Source organism: Oreochromis niloticus, linkage group LG7, assembly GCF_001858045.2.
Source record: "Oreochromis niloticus isolate F11D_XX linkage group LG7, O_niloticus_UMD_NMBU, whole genome shotgun sequence".
NCBI lineage: Eukaryota > Metazoa > Chordata > Actinopteri > Cichliformes > Cichlidae > Oreochromis > Oreochromis niloticus.
In genome coordinates this window covers 55077605-55095703 of record NC_031972.2, presented here as the reverse complement: position 1 = coordinate 55095703, position 18099 = coordinate 55077605, and the positions used below count along the sequence as shown (strand labels likewise).

General features: G+C 38.5%; 1 protein-coding gene across 7 annotated transcripts in view; it reads right to left on the bottom strand.

Annotated features, from left to right (window-relative positions):
* Positions 1-3290: 3290 nt before the first annotated feature.
* pclob (piccolo presynaptic cytomatrix protein b) overlaps positions 3291-18099 on the bottom strand; it is a 60125-nt gene continuing 45316 nt past the window's right edge. For 6 of the 7 annotated variants that reach the window (XM_013268628.3, XM_013268629.3, XM_013268630.3 and 3 more), the window contains 18 exons: positions 17940-18028; positions 17734-17809; positions 17493-17618; positions 16097-16205; positions 15806-15873; positions 15471-15703; positions 14745-14792; positions 14493-14623; positions 13521-13547; positions 12972-13065; positions 12105-12176; positions 11523-11811; positions 11067-11261; positions 8937-9078; positions 8753-8811; positions 8046-8183; positions 7799-7944; positions 3291-6624 (listed from right to left, as the gene is read on the bottom strand). In XM_013268628.3, coding sequence (XP_013124082.2) covers positions 6481-6624; positions 7799-7944; positions 8046-8183; positions 8753-8811; positions 8937-9078; positions 11067-11261; positions 11523-11811; positions 12105-12176; positions 12972-13065; positions 13521-13547; positions 14493-14623; positions 14745-14792; positions 15471-15703; positions 15806-15873; positions 16097-16205; positions 17493-17618; positions 17734-17809; positions 17940-18028 — 2186 coding nt within the window. In that variant the 3' untranslated portion in view covers positions 3291-6480. The remainder of the gene's footprint in view (positions 6625-7798; positions 7945-8045; positions 8184-8752; positions 8812-8936; positions 9079-11066; positions 11262-11522; positions 11812-12104; positions 12177-12971; positions 13066-13520; positions 13548-14492; positions 14624-14744; positions 14793-15470; positions 15704-15805; positions 15874-16096; positions 16206-17492; positions 17619-17733; positions 17810-17939; positions 18029-18099) is intronic. The other variant, XM_025908910.1, reaches the window with a different exon arrangement.

Sequence of the window (18099 nt, the reverse complement as noted above, 5' to 3'; positions counted from 1 at the left end):
ATAACAGGAATACATACAATAAATAATTTCCCTTAAAATGTATTTTTGTATGGGTTTTTTCTTACTCCATATGAGGAATTTACTGAAAATATCTGCACAGAGTACAGAATATTTATTTTGAATATTAACCTCAAAGTTAATACTGACATCCGAGTACAACCTGGAGATTTATATTATGATTATTAGTGAATAATGTGTTGAACCATAATTGGTTAAAGAGCAGCTGTATTGGGTGTATTTGACAGAGGATACTGCCACCTATAGGTAATCTACGAAAATTACTGGAAACATTAAAGAACAAACCAGCTTCAGTACAGTCTTTGTTTTTTTTCTCCTGTCTTTCTTTTCTTTTTTCTGCATCTATGCAGTAGCGTGCAGATATCATAACAGCTGTGTTTAATATATGTGTTCATTCCCATGCACATTTAAATTTGAACATAGATGTAGTATCTGACCACCTGGGAGAACATCATGATGCATTTCATCAATTACATTCCATCATTTAATTAAGGGAACAGCTAAATGATACACTGGATCTTGATGAATGAAAGATTCAAAGTGGAAATATTTACCTATGTAATGTAATTTAGTGAGAAATAACGAAGAAAAATAAAGTGAAATAAATGCAATTAAGCATCTTAATTTTAATATCTGTTCAAACATGAGGATAAGCATTGAATGGGTGAACTAATAGACACATTTAAAATATTTAAAAACAATTATTTTGACCACTCTAAAAAATTATAACAAAAGCAAAAGCAGGTTCATTCAGCTAAATGACATATTTATAAAAATACAATTCATAATAAGTTAAACTAATGATTAAAATAATGAAATAAAATAACTCAAAAATATATACTCCTCTGTACTGTTTCAGTATTATTATACAAAATAACCTTGTATAAAAAATATTATATAAGGTTATTTTTCTACCTTTCTGAATTGTATTGACTTCACTTTGTAAACAAGTAATTCTGTATTTCTATTTGCAGAGTAAAACTAAATTGGAGTTTGTTTCCTAAGACCTATTTACTCATAGTCGTCTTTCATCTTTGAAATTCTTGATGGTCATGACCCAAGAACATACATTTCTTTTGTACCATGACTGAGACTCATTCTGAGAATGGTTCAGGTGTTATTGAAGGGCAAGATCAGAGAGGCTAAGGACAATTACAGGAGAAAGCTGGAGTGGAAACTCCAGCAGAACAGCATGAGAGAGGTGTGGAGTGGCATGAAGACAATCACTGGATTCAGGCCATCCAACAGCAGAGGAGCTGGGAGCAGTGAGGACAGAGCGAATGAGTTGAATGTGTTTTTCAGCAGATTTGACACTGCAGTGAATGCTCTCCCCCCTAGTGACTTACCTGTGGTCAGCCTGCAATCCACAGTCACGCCACTCTCTCTCCCTCTCTCTCCAAACTCAAGTGAAAGTCCTGACACCCCTCCCCCACCTGTCACTTTCACTCATGACTGAGTTCAGAGACAAACTCTTGAGTCTTCTTGAGTCTTGAGTCAAATGAGAAGACTCCACTCAGGCAATTCTGCTGGTCCAGACAGGGTGTGGCCCTATGTCCTCATGGCCTGTGCCCCCAGCTTTGTGGAGTCTTTCATAAACTGTTCATGATGAATCTGAGTCTTCGGAGGGTCCCAGTGGTGTGGAAGATGTCATGTCTCATTCCTGTACCAAAGACACCATGTCCCAATGCCCCCCAGGATTACAGGCCTGTGGCACTGAACTTCCATGTCATGAAGACCATGGAAAGACTCATCCTTTCCCATCCCCAACTTATTGTCAGGCCACGTCAGGATACCTTTCAGTTCTCATACCAGCCTCGCCTCAGAGCTGAGGATGCTATCATCTACCAGCTCAGTTCTGTCTATGCCCATCTGGAACAGCTGGCAAACACGATAGCCCCTTTTCCATTAGTACCTACTCTATTGACTCAGCATGGTTCACCATGGTTTTCAGGGTTTTCCATTAGGTCATAGTACCTGGTACCAGGTACTTTTTTAGTACCTGCTCGCCTGAGGTTCAAAGCGATCCGAGCAGGTATTAAAATGTGAGCTTGTCAGACTGCATGCCACTGATTGGCTGGTTAGTAGCATCTCTCAGTGAGTCATGTGGTAATAAGGTCAATGCTGGACAGTACCTCCCATCCACTCCATGACGTGCTGCCCAATCACAGAAGCACGTTCAGTGAGAGATAGAGAATACCCAAATCCACCACCGAACCACACAGGAAATCAGTCCTACCTGTGGCTATCCCCCAGTACAACTCCTCCATCTAATGCATAGCAGAGTGCAATAGTTGCACCCTTTTGCACATGTACAGTGAAAATTAGAAATAACCAATGACAAACAGTGTATAGTAAAATGTCCATCATATATTTAGCTCTGTAATTTTTTGGATATTTATAATTGAGCTATTTTGTATATTTTGTAACTTTAATATACTGTTTTATTTAATTTAATCAGTTACTGCACTGTCTTGGAGCAGCTGTGACCACATCATTTCCTAAGGGATTCATAAAGTATTCCGATTCCAATTTTTACAGCTGCAGTCTATGATACCAAGTGGCTCATCCCCAGATGTTAATGTGAGTCAATTCTGCCTCACAGTGACCATGCCTTGAAATTACAGCCAAATAAAGGATCGGAGGCTCTACCAAAGCCATTCATCATCCCAGTTCCAGCTTCTGCTGTCATAGTAAAGTTATGTAAAATATACAGTCACCAAATATTTAGATAATGTTGAAGCTGTGTAGATGGTGATAATATTTTCAACTCCTAAGAAAAGAGACAATTTAAATAAATAAATTTAAAATAAATTTTTAAAAGAAAAAATAGACAAAACATCTTGTATCGTCTTGATGAGAATAAACCATAATGGGATGTTGAAAACAGGTCGATATCATAATCACAAACACGGCAAAATGGTACAGCGATTATGTGTTCCACTCCAAACTCACTTCTACTAAACAATTTTTAAAGAATCACAGTGCCTTTTTTATAGATTTTGGCACTAGGATGTCAGCTTGTGCATACTTAATGTAGGTTTTTCTTTCAAGAGCAAGTTTGCAGTGTCCACAGGGAGCAGACGGTCAGAAACTGAACTCATGTGTCCTTAGGCACGTCTAATTAACAAATAATGATTAAACTGCTCCAAACACGGAAAGCGAGTTTGTTCCTTAAAATAATTAACAGAGCAAGGCCTATTATCACATTAAAAAGTTATTTTTTAAGTAATAATAAAGAAAGCTGTTAACAAAACAAAGCTCAACTCCAAATGTGCAATATAACTCTTCTTAATATTTATTCTTTTAGACTCAGGGGAAACGCTGATTTTTTTTACAGCACGATTTGCATATCTCAACACATCCTGTGTACAACCACAAAACCATAACAGTATATGCTTTGTTTTTACACTGAGTGAAAAACAAGACAATTTTACAAGCATATTTCTTTACACTCAGCATACAGATAAATCTATACATATTCTCTCTCTTTTTAAACGTAATCTTTAGGCAAAATATACCGACAAACCATCAACAAAACATGCAACATCCAAAACATAAAGTTTCAGACAACTATTGAAGTTGAGTAGATTTTTTTTTCCCTTTGTGTTGTTTCAGCAGTTTACGGGACGTAGTTGCACACATAGTCATTGGTTGACAGCACAGGTTTTGATTACACAGTCAACTCCCCTTTTACAGCTATAGACATGAATTGCTGTACAATTATATGTCTTTTGTGATTTTTTTTCAACACTCACATGCTCAAACTTTGGACAATATAAACATTCAATCTTTGTAGAAAATAAACACTTTATGTACACATGTCAAACAACTTGAGTCACATTCACACCCCTCAGAACAACAACAAATGAATGGATTCACGATTACAGGCAACAGCTGATCTAAACAAACAGTATTTAGCTTGGGTGAAGTCTAATGAAACACAGGGGTTGAACAGTCAAGGCTGAGCATTGAGATAATATGTCTAATTTACTGTACTGTGTACACAAACTTTTTAAGTACACTGAGAGCATGATGCAGTTTAGAGTGATATTTATCCCCCCCAGATTGTGCATTACGTTTAGGAACCCCAGTGTGTCTGCATGTTTTTTCTTTTTCCACATAGATACAAAATGCACACCACAATATTTCCTGCCATCACATACACCATGACTCAGTTCATTTCAGTGCATAAACACAAAACACGTAATCCCGGATGTCATGATGGAACAAATGAGACAACGCAATAATAAAGTGCACAAGATCCATGTAGATGTTAACAGCCGTTAACATCAATATATATTAAAATCAGTAAAAAAATCAGAGTATTTCATATTTTCTTTCATCGATGTACAAATTAAAGTTATTTTCTTACATATTTTAAGAACATATGTTCACAGATAAAACATTTTAATTTCAAAAACACAAATGCATTCAAACGTATATGTTGCATAGAATTACTTCAAATGAAACAATGGATCTGGAATGTAAAAAAGAAATATAATTGTTAAGAATTTAAACATAAATCACGGTTGGCACAACAAAATAATTGTCAGCATTGAAAAATTAACCTTGTTTTCTCCCTCACTGTACTCTTTTTTGTTTGCTTGTTTTTTTTTTTTTTACTTTGCAATTAATATAGGCGATAAGTGACATCTTGCTCTAAGTATGTTTGTAGCCTCCAGTGATATATTCTAAATAGTTGCATTGGCTCTGTGATGTGCCTAAACACACTGACAGTAGTTCTGAGGGTCAATTTTTCATTCTGTACAGGTAAAGGTGACAAAACATTGTAAGACGAATACAGATAAATACATGGGTCACCTACTCACACCTTAGTACTGAGACTAGGCCCCATGCTTTCATTTGATCCTATACATCACTGTACGCCAGTGGGCCTGAGTGTTTTGGTTGCAGGCAGTGAAAGAGGCTGGTTCAATGTGTTGTAATGGGAGTCACTGACACAAAATAGTTAAGTGTTTTACAGTACAGCCAGACACACAAAAGAACCTTGACATTTGAATGGTAAAGCATTTTTTTTCTTCCTTTTGAAATAATTTTCAGAGAAAACTCAGACCAGAGGGACTTACTAACACAGAGACAGCAGGGCTGTCATACTGAGGTAATGACAGTTGCAGATCTACAGAGGTTTTTGACACATCTTGTATGAATTACATGTCTGACGATGGACTACACAGAAAGAAATATTAGCAAAATCTGAGCCACTACAACAATCTTAAAGCAAAATGTTGTACACTTGAGACGGATGTGTGAAACTCACCTTCCACAGTTGTAACATTCAACACAGCAGATGCTGTTCATTGTTAATTTTAATTTTAATTCTAATCTTTCCTAACAATATCATGCTAGTAAAATAGTAACCTGCCACTAGAGGTTGTCATTGACCTTGGATTTTATTTTTATTCTGTCACAGCCCTGTTCGATATAGTGGTGCATTAGTGTGATCAGAGAACCAAGGGAGCTACTGAACATGATTATTAACATCCTTGAGCTCACATAGGTCCACATTCACATAATAGTTATTGTGACTGCCTACACCATAGATTACTGGATTGTCAGTGCGCCACTCACAGCCTCAATCTAACAAAGTCTGTGTATCTGTACCATATTATATATATTTATATATATAATCTAGTGACTAGAGAACAACTCTTATACTGTATTTTATATTTAGATATATTCTGCATCTGATATCTGTGTATACTATATAAACGTCACACTGTACAATGTGATTCTCTGATATGCTCTTATATTTGCATGTGGGATATCTACAATCAGAAGTGCTGTACATTTAATCTTCATCCCACAGCAAAGGTCAACTGTCTGACTCAGGCCTACATAAGCTCTTTATTGTGTTTTTTTTTTTCTTTTTCAATGAAACTGAAAGAATATTGTACAAAAAATGTATGCATTTCTTCATCAGTTAATATTCCAAGACCACTTAATTCCACACACGTCACGATCATAGCACAACCACGTCTCTCATATGAAGGAAATAAAATTAATTCCATGATTCTATTTTTCATCTTTCCCTTTGTTAGATATGTTTGTTCGGTAGTGCAGAATCACATCTCGGCATCTCATGTGGATTATGGAAATAGAACTGTGGTAAGAAAGACGTCACTGCCCTCAAAGCCATATTGCTGCTGAGTGTCTATCAGTGCCAGCTTTTTATGTTTGCATGTTAAATCCAAAACCAGCAGAGACTTGAAATGGGAGGAGGTGGATATGTGCTGGCAGTGTTGGACTGATATAATTGCAATGTTAGTAGCACATAATAAACCTTTCTTTTATGATTTATAAACTGAAGCAACAAATTAAAGGAATCTCTTTTCTTTGCTCTTATTCTCATTCTCTTATTCATTTTTTGTCACATCTCTGAACTATGCACTTTGCATTTAGTGTTGGCTGATCTGCTGCATCTGGATCTTTTTGGTGTGGTGTTCAGGGGTTGGTCTGAGTGGAACTGACGAACAGCTTGTGCCAGCTGACCACTCTCTTCCTCATGTCCACCTTGTCAAGCCAGATGTAGGCTTCACCTATCAAGGTTTTCTTCATGAACTTCCCTCCATTAGACACCAAGAAAAGCTGGGAATGCATGAGACAGACAAAAACAATTTGTCAGTTAGTTATCTATATGTGCTTTGCCAGCTCAAAAAAATGCATGTTATTCAGTATGATTATTCATAGTTGCAAGCATGTTGTTACAAGTATATCGATCAGTCTAAAAATGAATGCATTTTATAGACCTGGGAATTTTAGAGCCCATATTAGGTATTTACAGCAGAAGAAACCGCTTTTAACCATGTTGTGAGTACCAGAGGAAACTCTGCAACTTCCCTATGTTTGGAACTCTACAAACACGGTTTGATGGCCGCACCTGCAGGCACACGCCTCTGCAGTTGGGCTGTGTTATATATTGAAGTGCTGATTGGGCCATACCAAGTGCAGCTCTTTCATAGGTGGCAATAAATATGTAATTTATTTTTAATATTGTGCCTTTTCTTTGATTTATGAATTGTCTACTTGCTTAGTCTTCTGCTGGGTATTATTGATTTGAAGCAATTATTAAACTAAGTGTTGCTTTGTTTGTTTGGTGTTAGACAATTTGTTATGATTTGTGTTCCCCTTACGTATCAACTTGTTCTGATCAGCCCGTATTTAAGTCCCCTTTGTTTCTTGCTGTTAGCTCAGTTCTGTTTGCTGAGTAGTTAATTTGGAGATATGTGAAGTTGCTTTTTTTGGATTGAGTTTAGTTCTATTCATTTGACTTCTTTTAAGGGCCCTCTATTGTTAGTTCGTCTTGTATATTTTTTTTTTTTACATTTTTTGGGGGTAAATAAACCCACTTTTTTCTAAATACTCACTGTGTCCTCGTGCTTAACCAGCTCAGCCTCTCACACATGGCAACAAACAAAGTTGGGAAGAGTGTAAACTAGTAATCCACAACTTGTTGTGCTAATAAATAAGATTATTTTTAAACAACACTCTCATATTATCGGATGTTTGTGAGTCCTTGTCACTACGCATAACAAATATTAGGGAAATCTATTTATGTTTTGTGTGTCTGAAAGAAAAAAACCCTTCAAAAGTATATTGCCAAGTAAAATGGATTTTTAAATCATCAAATATCGGTATCAGTCATAAAAATTCTTTATCAGCCGGGCTCTAACACAATCATGCTTTACTAAGTTTTATTCACTCATCGTATTTGAAAAGTAGCAGGGGTCTGAAAGTTATTTAGATGCCTGTTGTACACTACCTGTATTGAGTGTCCAGTTGGGTTTAGGGGGAATCTGAAGGTCTCATTGAAAGAAGGCTCTCTATCATGTCGACAAATTCTCGTCTTCTTCTTAATGATCCTCTTCTGGGTGGCCACATTCACCACATACAACTTCACATACAGATCTGGATGCAAGTTGGATAAATAATAATATGAATTCATAAAAAAAGGACTATTGAGATTAAAAATCAAAATGCATGTACATCAATAATGATTGGTTCCACACCTGGTAGGTGGTCTGGGCTTTTGAACTTGTAAGTGATGTTTCTGCACTGAAGGATCTCCAAGACCAGTTGGTCCCCTTCTGTTTTCACCTCCTTCTTGAGAGCAACCTTGATCTCCCCCATTACTTGTGTTTTACCAGCTAACACACAAAAAAAAGAGCACAATCAAAATCACATCAGGGAATATATTGCCAAAGTTTCACGTGTATCTATGTCCTGAAATAATTAAGAATTTTACAAGACAAGCTGATTTAAACTTGGTAAATTAGTTGTCAGGCACCATGGAAATGACCTCCCGACCTTCATCATTGTAACAGCTGCCAGGCTATACCCTAAAATGACCCTCTGCTCTTTGTAACAAATTGAAACTAGAGACGGAAGGGAGGCATCGTGACACCTGAGCTACATGAAATGTGGATATAACAGCAGGTGGGATAGCATGACAACCACTTCTTTCAAGCCATGCAGTAAGTCATTATTCGGGTTAATATTGTTCAGGGACAATAAGCACTTAGCTGACAATTTGACCTCGCAACTTAATAATGACATTAGCAACACCATTTAGAGGCAGTTAATTAGGTGGCTTGGTTACAAAGAAATTGGAAAAAAAAACCCACAACAAAACCGTCATTGCACAAAACACTCAACAGGGGGGAGCCCTCTGACCAAGAAAGCAAACATTTGAAAAAGTGACATTTCTAGAGCTTGCCTTCATTTTCTGCAGTCTCAAGTTGGTTTTTGTCTGTGCCATTAGGAATAGTCTTACCGCTGTGAGAAAAAACAAAAAACAAATGAATTTGTGAACACTGTTTTATATATTTAAAAGAGTATAACATGTACATTAACAACCATTAATGCATAATATGCTTGTATGGAGCTACAAATAGTCTTACATCCGTGGCACTTGAAAAATGGCACTGTCCACTCCTGTGCCTGCTCCATCTTCACTATCCAGACCTCCATAAGCGTCTCCAACCAGGCTCGGGGCAGATAGTACCACTGACCCTGAAACATCACTCAGCCGGTGTCCTGGTCCTGTGGGTGGCAACACTGAGTGTGATACTGAGGAAATCAATCACTCTTTTTTTTTCCTTCAAAATAAATTATTTGCATAAAAACAAACAAACAGAGAATGTTAAATGACCCAGCTTTGACCACACATGCATGGATGCCCAAGACATGTGTTGTATGTAACAAAACACACACCCAGCTATCACTCATTGACAGAGGCACTCTCCATCACACATAACTTTGACAACTTTGACTAAGCATCACATAACAGGGCATCGCTGTAAATGTCAGCATCTCCTTGCATTTACGTAACAGTGCTGTGTAAAATCTCTGTAATACAAAGCAAATCCCTACATTAGAACTAAATGAAGGTCACTAAATTTAATTTAAAAAATAAGATTAATTCACATGGCATGGCAGTTTGTTCATACAATTAAATATTTTTTTCTGGGCTCTGGCTGGTTACTGTTATGCTTTTGCAGTAAGAAAGAACATGAGAAAAAAGTCACACATTCGGTGACTTCCGGTGTATTTTTGAAAGATGATGTATGACCACAATGTGTTTGAAACACAGTCTGTTACTGAAATGCAATAATAAGTCATTCTGTTCCTAATGAAAATGAAATCATTTGATAATAAAAGCAACACAAAATAAATATATAAATAATGAAATAATATATAAAATAAATATGTGCATTTCCAGACATTCATAGTGCTACATACAGAAAATAATTCCAACAGAAATATCAATATTTAAACATTCATTTATTTGGAAGGCTTAGTTTTAATTATTTAATTATAATTATAATTATTATTAGTAGTAGTATTTTTAGTTGTTAGCTGATTGATACGATTTATTTATATATTTATAGAGTACATTTTTCCTATGTTGCCTCACCTTCCCTTGACATTTCTGCTTCCCTCATGGTTAGCTGACCACTCACTGGCTGGTGAGTGCAGCGTGAACCTCCTGTTGACTTTTGAAACCTCTTGGTGTTTCTGTGTTTCCAGGTTTGACTGGGTCATTTGTGCCCCCCTTTGTTTTAGGTGGGAGGAATAGGGAAGGACTGTGCAGGGCGAGAAGACTGTGTGCCATACCTGTGTCTGCCTCTGTGTGTGCTTTTCTAAGGGTTAATTCATGTGACACACACATGCACATACACAGCAATATTGCAGCTCCACAAAATATTCAGTGGCCAGGAAATAATAGTTAGGGAATCTACAGTTGCATGCGTACAAAAAAACCCCAACAATGAGTTTACTTTCCTTTGTAAAGAAGTAGACCATTAGAGTTCATTTTGAGGATATCACATTGAGGATTATACAGAGGTAATGGATGTTGTTTAAGTCGTGTTAACACAGTAGAACATACAACATGTAAGGGATTGCCATCCTAGCTTGGTTTCTGTACTGGGGTTGGAGATCTCCACACTGGGGTTCTGTAGAAACCATATGCTTGGGATTGGCACATGCACACTCCATGTAGAAACAGAGGGGTCTGATTTGGCTAATGATACTAATACTACTAGTTAAAATAATCCATTAATTATGTTTGTAGTTTGTTAAACTATTATCCCATTTTGTTAACTATTTAAGATGCCCAAATAGAACACGACAATATTAAACTGGTGAAAAATATCAGAAACAACACATAACAATTTAGTAAACCGAATGTGCCACATCTCTAAACATAAGATTTTAGAATTACAGAGTGTATTAAATAAGTTTCCACAGCAAGTTTATTTTTATGTGTGTACTTATTTTAACCTTTTCTCTTTTTAAAATTCTTCATTTGCCTTGCTTTTTGTTTAACACTTATATTAATCAGATAGATCACTGTGACTTTGCGCTGACAGAAAAGCAAGATGAGATGAGCAGAAGGCAAGGTAAACTGTTAAGGAGATGAATGCAGAGCAATTCAAGGCTTTATCAAACAATCTCTACAAAGCTTGCATGCAAGGGGAAAAGGTGCATTTCGAAGGTGGTTTATCAGGGATAGGGGAAGGATTTACTTGGTTGCAGGCAGGATTGTTGCACGGCAGCTTCAGCAGCAGCAATTGCTATTCCAGCATCCTCAAGGTGGGCCTGAGTCACACTGCTCTTGCTTTGGCTTCGGGAGGGGCCATGGGAACGCAGTTGGCCATCGGAGGAAGACTTGGAACTGCCTGGGCTACTGTGTGACTTTTCCAAAGGCATCATTTGCATGTCTAAAGGAATATTAAATGAATGGTTACAAGTGCCAAAGAGAAAACTGCAAAATAAATAAACCAACCCCTCTCAGGTGCAAATAATATTTCACAGTCATCTGATTGTTCCATGCCGTACTGATATGTATGTATTTACAATGTTCAAGGTATGGTTATGAATGCCGGTCAAGAATATTAATATTATTTATTGCTTAAAACTACCTATATGGAATTAATTGATATTTAGCAATCATTAACTGTAAGAATGAGGTGATTCTTTACCTTTAGCTGGATCAGGAAAGATTCCATGGCTTCTGCTCTTGATTACAGAGTTTTTAGGTGAATCATGACTCCCATCTCCCTGCCCTGGTGCTAGACCCTGACCCATTCCATGCCCCTGTGCAGAACCTGAAATGTGGCCCTGGCCATGTCCCTGACTTGACCCAGACCCTGACGGACCTTGGGCAGCATGGTGGGCTCTGCTGTGTTCAATGCTTTCACTCTGCTCTTTCAAAGGCAGCCAGCGAGGAGTGTTGTCCAGCTGGGAGGTATTTGACAAGTCAATCAGTACCTGAGTGACAATAAGAGAAAATAAAAGAGAAAGAGAGAGTGAGAGCGGGAGACAGTACAAAATAAATAGGAATTTAATATATATAGTTATAGAAGCCAAGTTTAAATTTGGTGTTTGTGTGACCTGAGAGTTAAGAAACGCAGGCCCACCAGTATAACAATAAAAATAAACCAACATAAATAAAAATAAAATAGCAAAAACCACTTTAATGAGGTAAATTGGTAAAAAAAAAAAAAAAAGTGACCTAAATTTCACATTGTCAGATGGCAGACTCGGCTTCACAAGCCACTTACTTCTCCAAGAAAGTCATTGGAGGAGGACCTGTCATAGTCCCACACTGTCACCTCCAGCGTTTTTTTCTTCAGCTTCAAAGAAAGAAAAAATAAGTAAAGAGAGGGTCACAGATTATGGTGAGGCGTTGAGGCGATCGTGTGAGGGAACAAAATGTGTGAGGTGTTAGCTTGTTTGTCTGTGCGAATGTGGGTGGATGAAGGACAAAAGAAACGAGCTCGTGTACACTGAATGAGTCGTGCCTAAATGAGTGCAGCCACGAATGCTAATGAGGGGGGTAATTTAATCAGCAAGGAAATCACGAGTTGTTAAATGCATGTGTGCAAATAAGTGGACGTGTATAGAAACACTCTGAAGCATGTTGGAGGACATAAAAACATACACAGATATACTTATATAAGTATGCACTGCGGATTTTTTTTAAGGCTGCAGTAAGACGATGGTGGTGTCTGTCACAAACAACACAAGCAAACACAGATGGCTAAGAATAAACACAAGCACCCATATATACCTCTAGCAGTCACAGATGAGCACACATGGGCATGATTACCTAACACTCTTCTATTACTCTTTTTGCTAAAAAGGCATGCAGTTAAGGTGTCTGTGTTGACACTGTGTAAGAGCAAGAATGTCGGTTGTTAACTTGAGGTTTGCTAGTGCTGATAAGAGGCTGCATAGAGGATACTGAAAACAGCCCTGGGGAGAAAGCATGAGGACAGAATTCTAAGTGTCGTATTAGAGGCTGAGGCTTCCACATTGCCCAAAGTGGATCACAGCAAATACAGTAACTACACAAGAGTGACTGTGGGAAGATGTTTGTGTGCATGTGTGTTTTAGTGTGGGACAGGAAGAGAGGGTCTGCACAGTACCTGCTCCAGATGAATGTTCTTGTAGATGACAGTCTGATTCCATTCTGGGTTCATGGTCTTCTGGGCATACTTGGTCCTTCTCTTGTTATCAGCACTGATAATTCATGACATTCAGAATGATTGGTTGTTAATAATACATTATTAACAATCTCTCCACTGCTTGATCCCATGGCAACATTCACAAAACTGCAATGCTCAGTAAATGGGCTGAATAGATGCTGCTTGGAAAATGGTCAATATCCTTATTTGGAGGCACCAGAAAGATCGCAAACAAACTGAAATATTTTTTGTTAATTGTCTGCTCTGAGTAAGATACTTTTAATTTTTTTTTTTTAAATGAGTACAGAGATAGAAGCTGAGGAGAGTTCAAAGTGAGAGGCATGGAGAGAAAATGTAATGGCAGAAGTACTCTTAAACACTGTGAAATAGAGCAGATAATTGGACGAACAACAAAGGCCACAATAAAAGGATGGAAAACCACTTTGGATGGGTAAATTACACAAAGAAAAACATAACACCAACTAAAAACAAAGATCAGCACCACACTACCTTGCATTCTGGACAACCATGACTTGGCTGAGGGAGTCCAGAAGAGGAAGAGGAGGGCATATATCACAAACAAGAAAAGCAAAAACACAAAATAACAGTCAGAGAAGCTCAAAGAGCTCAAAGAAAAGGCAGTAAAGGATAGAGAGCTGAGGCAATCAATATTCTCTTGAGGGTAAATCACTGTTTTTGTGCCTACACAGTAGATATGACTCAAGACCAAAAAGCCTCACAGTGATTACTGGCTCACAGGTGAATGAGAAATTCACTACTCTGACCTTTTGTTGAGACACTGCGGCTGTAAACTCTTTTGCTAATGTCAGACAGATGCATTTCAAATATATTCTTACAATAAAGCAGCAGTACAAAGGTGCTCTCAACGAGCTTACATTTTTAACCTATATAGCGTGTAGGTTGAGAGAAAGAGTGCATAATCTAATAAACAGGCCTGATGGAGGCATTATCTAAGAGCAGATATTGTTACAGGGGAGATAATGGCTGCATCGATCCTCTCTCTTGCTATTCACAAGCTCTTAGGAAGACAGTGGAGTCAACACCGATAAGAAGAGGTCTCAACTACGGACAAAACCAAAGCACTCGCTTTAGCCAAAAGTAGAAAGAGTAAGAACATGAAGTTGACCATTTGGACTCTCTATTGCCAGCTAATTTGATACATTATAATGCAGCAATCTGGCAAAGGACCGCCTCTTACAGCTTTATGTAAAGTCTAACACAACTCACTTTATTCATAGACTAAAGCAAATCGAATCAAATTACTGCAGAAATGACTGCCTCATATCATCATGTCCTGTACCATTCTCTCACACAAACTTAAGACGTTAGTCAGTGGGATACAGCAGAGTCAGTACAAAGTCAGGAAAAAAAAATCAGGGAGAGAGAAAACAATACAGACACAAAGGCAGAAAGGCAGACACAGAACACACATTAGTTAGCACTAAAATACTAAAAGCTCACCCTCTCCCAGGTAAAAGGTAGACCTTCACAAAAGGGTCAGAGTAGCCATCATTATCCCTTGGGGCCAGGTTTCTAGCTTGCAGGACGTGGACAATAAGATTTCCTAGATTTCTGTCATAGTTGATCTGGAGCTGTTTGAAACAGAGTGTAGAGGAGGCTCTATGAGAGAAACTACAGGGGTCCATCTTTATGTTGTTGGGGGTAAATAGTGATATTTTCTTAATGTTTGTTTGCATGTGTGTGTTTTTTAACCTGAATTTCTCCTGTGATGGGATGAGGCGTCTTCATCACCTCTGTTTGCTAAAAAAAGAACAAAAGCAGAGAGGTCAGGAGGTGGAGTGGTTCTAGATTGATAGTTTAATGATTTGGCAAACGAATTTGTCTGGCCCACAATAACAGACTTTAGCCATTAACCTGGGATTAAGTTGCAGTATATATTATTAGAGTACTGGTGAAAGAGGTGCTCTTGCAGAATAGATATTAACATTTTTCATTGAATGTATGCACCTTGTGGGGGACACTGACTATCTGATTGGTGTGTTAGAATGGAAAGTCTGTCAGTGTAGTGTGACACCGTTAATTAATTTAGTCAGACATCTCGCGTTCAAAATGATTTCTTTATTGCAGCATCAGACTTCGAAATTGGGGTCTGATAGGTAATTATCCCCCTTGACTCTACATGCGGATGTTAGGATGGTCAAAGCAGCCAGCCGCCCTGCACAGAGGGAGAGACGAGAAACCCAGACTCTTAAATAGAATGCCCAATTGAGAGGTTATGTTTGGTATATGATATAAGGAGAATGTTTCATTTGTCTGATGCAGTGCAGCTCGAGTTGCCTGGCTGAACTTGCCTGCGGTCTTCACTTCATTTATTTAAAGCAAACACATTTCACAGAAATGTCAACAAAAGACTAATTTGAATAAGAATGTGTGTGAGGTAAGCCACTAAAAAGCATTTTAATGGATGAAATCCATTACCTTGTGTCGCTGCTTCTTGCTTATTGCAGGGGATGCAGGCTGGCCAGGGCTTGGCACCCCACTGGAGGCAGCTGATCCAGTACCAGAGTGGAGGAGGGCAGAGCGCTCTAATGCAGACAGGACCGCCAAGCCCCCAGCTCCTACACCAGCCATACCAGGTGCCTGCTGCTGGGACACTTTCTGCAGTTCTGCAGCTAACTGCTTAGGATCCACACCGGGGGAACGCTGTCCACCTACAGAGACGAGTGTATATAGTGACTCACATTGTATTTATGTGAAACATGTACACAGGCGCATGCACGCATGCAGACGTAGCAACAAATTCTCGTACATACCAGCCTTAAGCTGGACATGGTGCTCCAGGGCTTGTGGGTGCTCAGGGTCAGACAGCATATTTAGGTCGCTGTTTGGATCCATACAGGAAATTTATAATGGAATAACAACCAGTGCGTTGTAGGAGTAATTAGTTACAGAGTGGATATTTGGCAGATGAAGGGGTGTGGGATGAACAGAAGGGGAAGGAAAGACGAGAGAAGGTGTTCATGGCTGCAGAGTCACCATTTTGTGACTAAACATGTAGGAGTTTCAGTGGGATAGAGGGATAAATGATGACAGATGTTACTCACAGTCTCACACAAAGCTCCGCCTCTGCACATGTCTGGCCCATAATAGACTGCACTTCCTCATAAGTCTTTCCCGTTAGAGGGACTCCGTTCCACTCCAACACCTGCATTCCTGTAATACGATGAAGGCCAGCATGCAAAATGAGTGACTGCCCCTCATCTCTATACATGAAACGTGTTAGAACAGAGAGTGCAGTTTTCATGCTCACAAAACAATAGTAATAGCAAACAGCACTTCAACTGAATTAACTCTGTCTTCATTCTTCTTTATTCTCAGTTGGGTTTATGCATTGGCTTTGTTCCATTGTTGAATTACACACCCAGCACAAAAGCAAGAAAGAAGAGTTTTGCCGATGATTATATTAGATGTTTTTTTTTCTCACACAGAATAATGCAGAAAAAATAGCATATTAGAAGTAAAAACACAGCAACAGCACGAAAAATAACCACTAATATGTGCATACTTATGATGTAATACACAAAACAAATCACAGCAAACTCAATTTTTCCACCCAGGGCCAAAGCAATATGAGGCCTCACTTACACAACTGAAACCTGGTCTTCAGATTAGACTTCTGCTTACGAAGCAACTCACCAGCTGCTGTGACAGTAAAGGCTCACATTAATAAGTGCGTATCCTCATGCATGAGCCAGTATTTCTTCTTAGATTATTCCCTCTGTTCTCTGTGTATAATCTGTATCCTCCCCCACTTTATTTCACACTGCACCTAAAGGCATGTTCTGCTGCCATTTTCTTTCAACAGAACATAAACATATGCATAGCATACAGCACACGCTTGAAAGTAAACCAGCCAACCTACTGTCTTGCCCCTAAAAAAAATTATTTTCTTGTTCAGCAAGACAAAAAGGGAGTAAGCTATATCAGAATTAAATGTAATAATCTATTTCTGAAGAGAGAAGCTAGAACCAATTATCTCATTAAAAATACTGATGGAACTGCAATCAGTACTCAGGCGCTTCTCTTTCTAAACAAAGATTAGAGCATCAGTTATTTGAAATTCCAGCAACTACAAGAACAAATTGAGAAGGGATTGTTGCATGGTAATTCACTGTGTGTGTGTGTGTGTGTGTGTGTGTGTGTGTTTATCTGTGCTTGTCTGTCTATCTGTATCTGTATGTTTACAGGGACGCTAAATATAGTCTAATGACTAACACAGCCCACTGATGTGGAGGGTGTGTTTGCGCGTGATGTGTTGAGGAAAGAGACATGACAAACCAACACACAGTAGGCTACAGCCGCCTGTCACAATTCCATCTGGAGTGATTTAGGCATGAATTTTTACTGAAGGCATAAACGGCCCTAAAATCATTAACACTTAAAAAGCACTGTGATCATGACTCTCCTGAGCCTTGAGAATCGTTTTCATTCTGCTCTTACCCTCCACAACTTTCCCCGTTTGTTCTGCCACCCCACCAGGGATGACCTTGGCAATGTACGCTCCGATCTCTCCACGACTCCCTGGAATCTCCTTACCACCTACCACACGAATGCCAAGTCCATTCCCTAAAAGGTAAAAATAGGGATATAAATCCTAATTACAAAATCAGAAGTAGACAATCTTTATGAGTTTTATCCTTGTATGATAACTGTATGTCTGCATTTTTTAATAGTTTTATACCTGACACACTGGGGTCCTTCATGTCTCTGTTAAGCTTGATGCGAGTGTGAGGGAAGGCATAAGGCACAAGTTTCATCTGAAAATTCACAGCATGAAAAGAAGCATGTTTGTCAGCAGAAAACATTCCGGGTTTACATATTAAAACCAAAAATAAACATAAAGTGGAAAAAAAGGACCAAGCTGGATATTATTAGCTTGAATCGCACCTGTCTCCTGTCTGACACACTCCCGCTCTGAGGATGCCCTTCTCTTGGCTTATCAAACCAGTCTGTGTCCTCTCTTCTCAGGTGGTAGGCTAGACAAGGAAAGTATCTCATTAAAATCCATGCACACAGATAGGGACTAGAAGCTTTGAGCATGGAATCA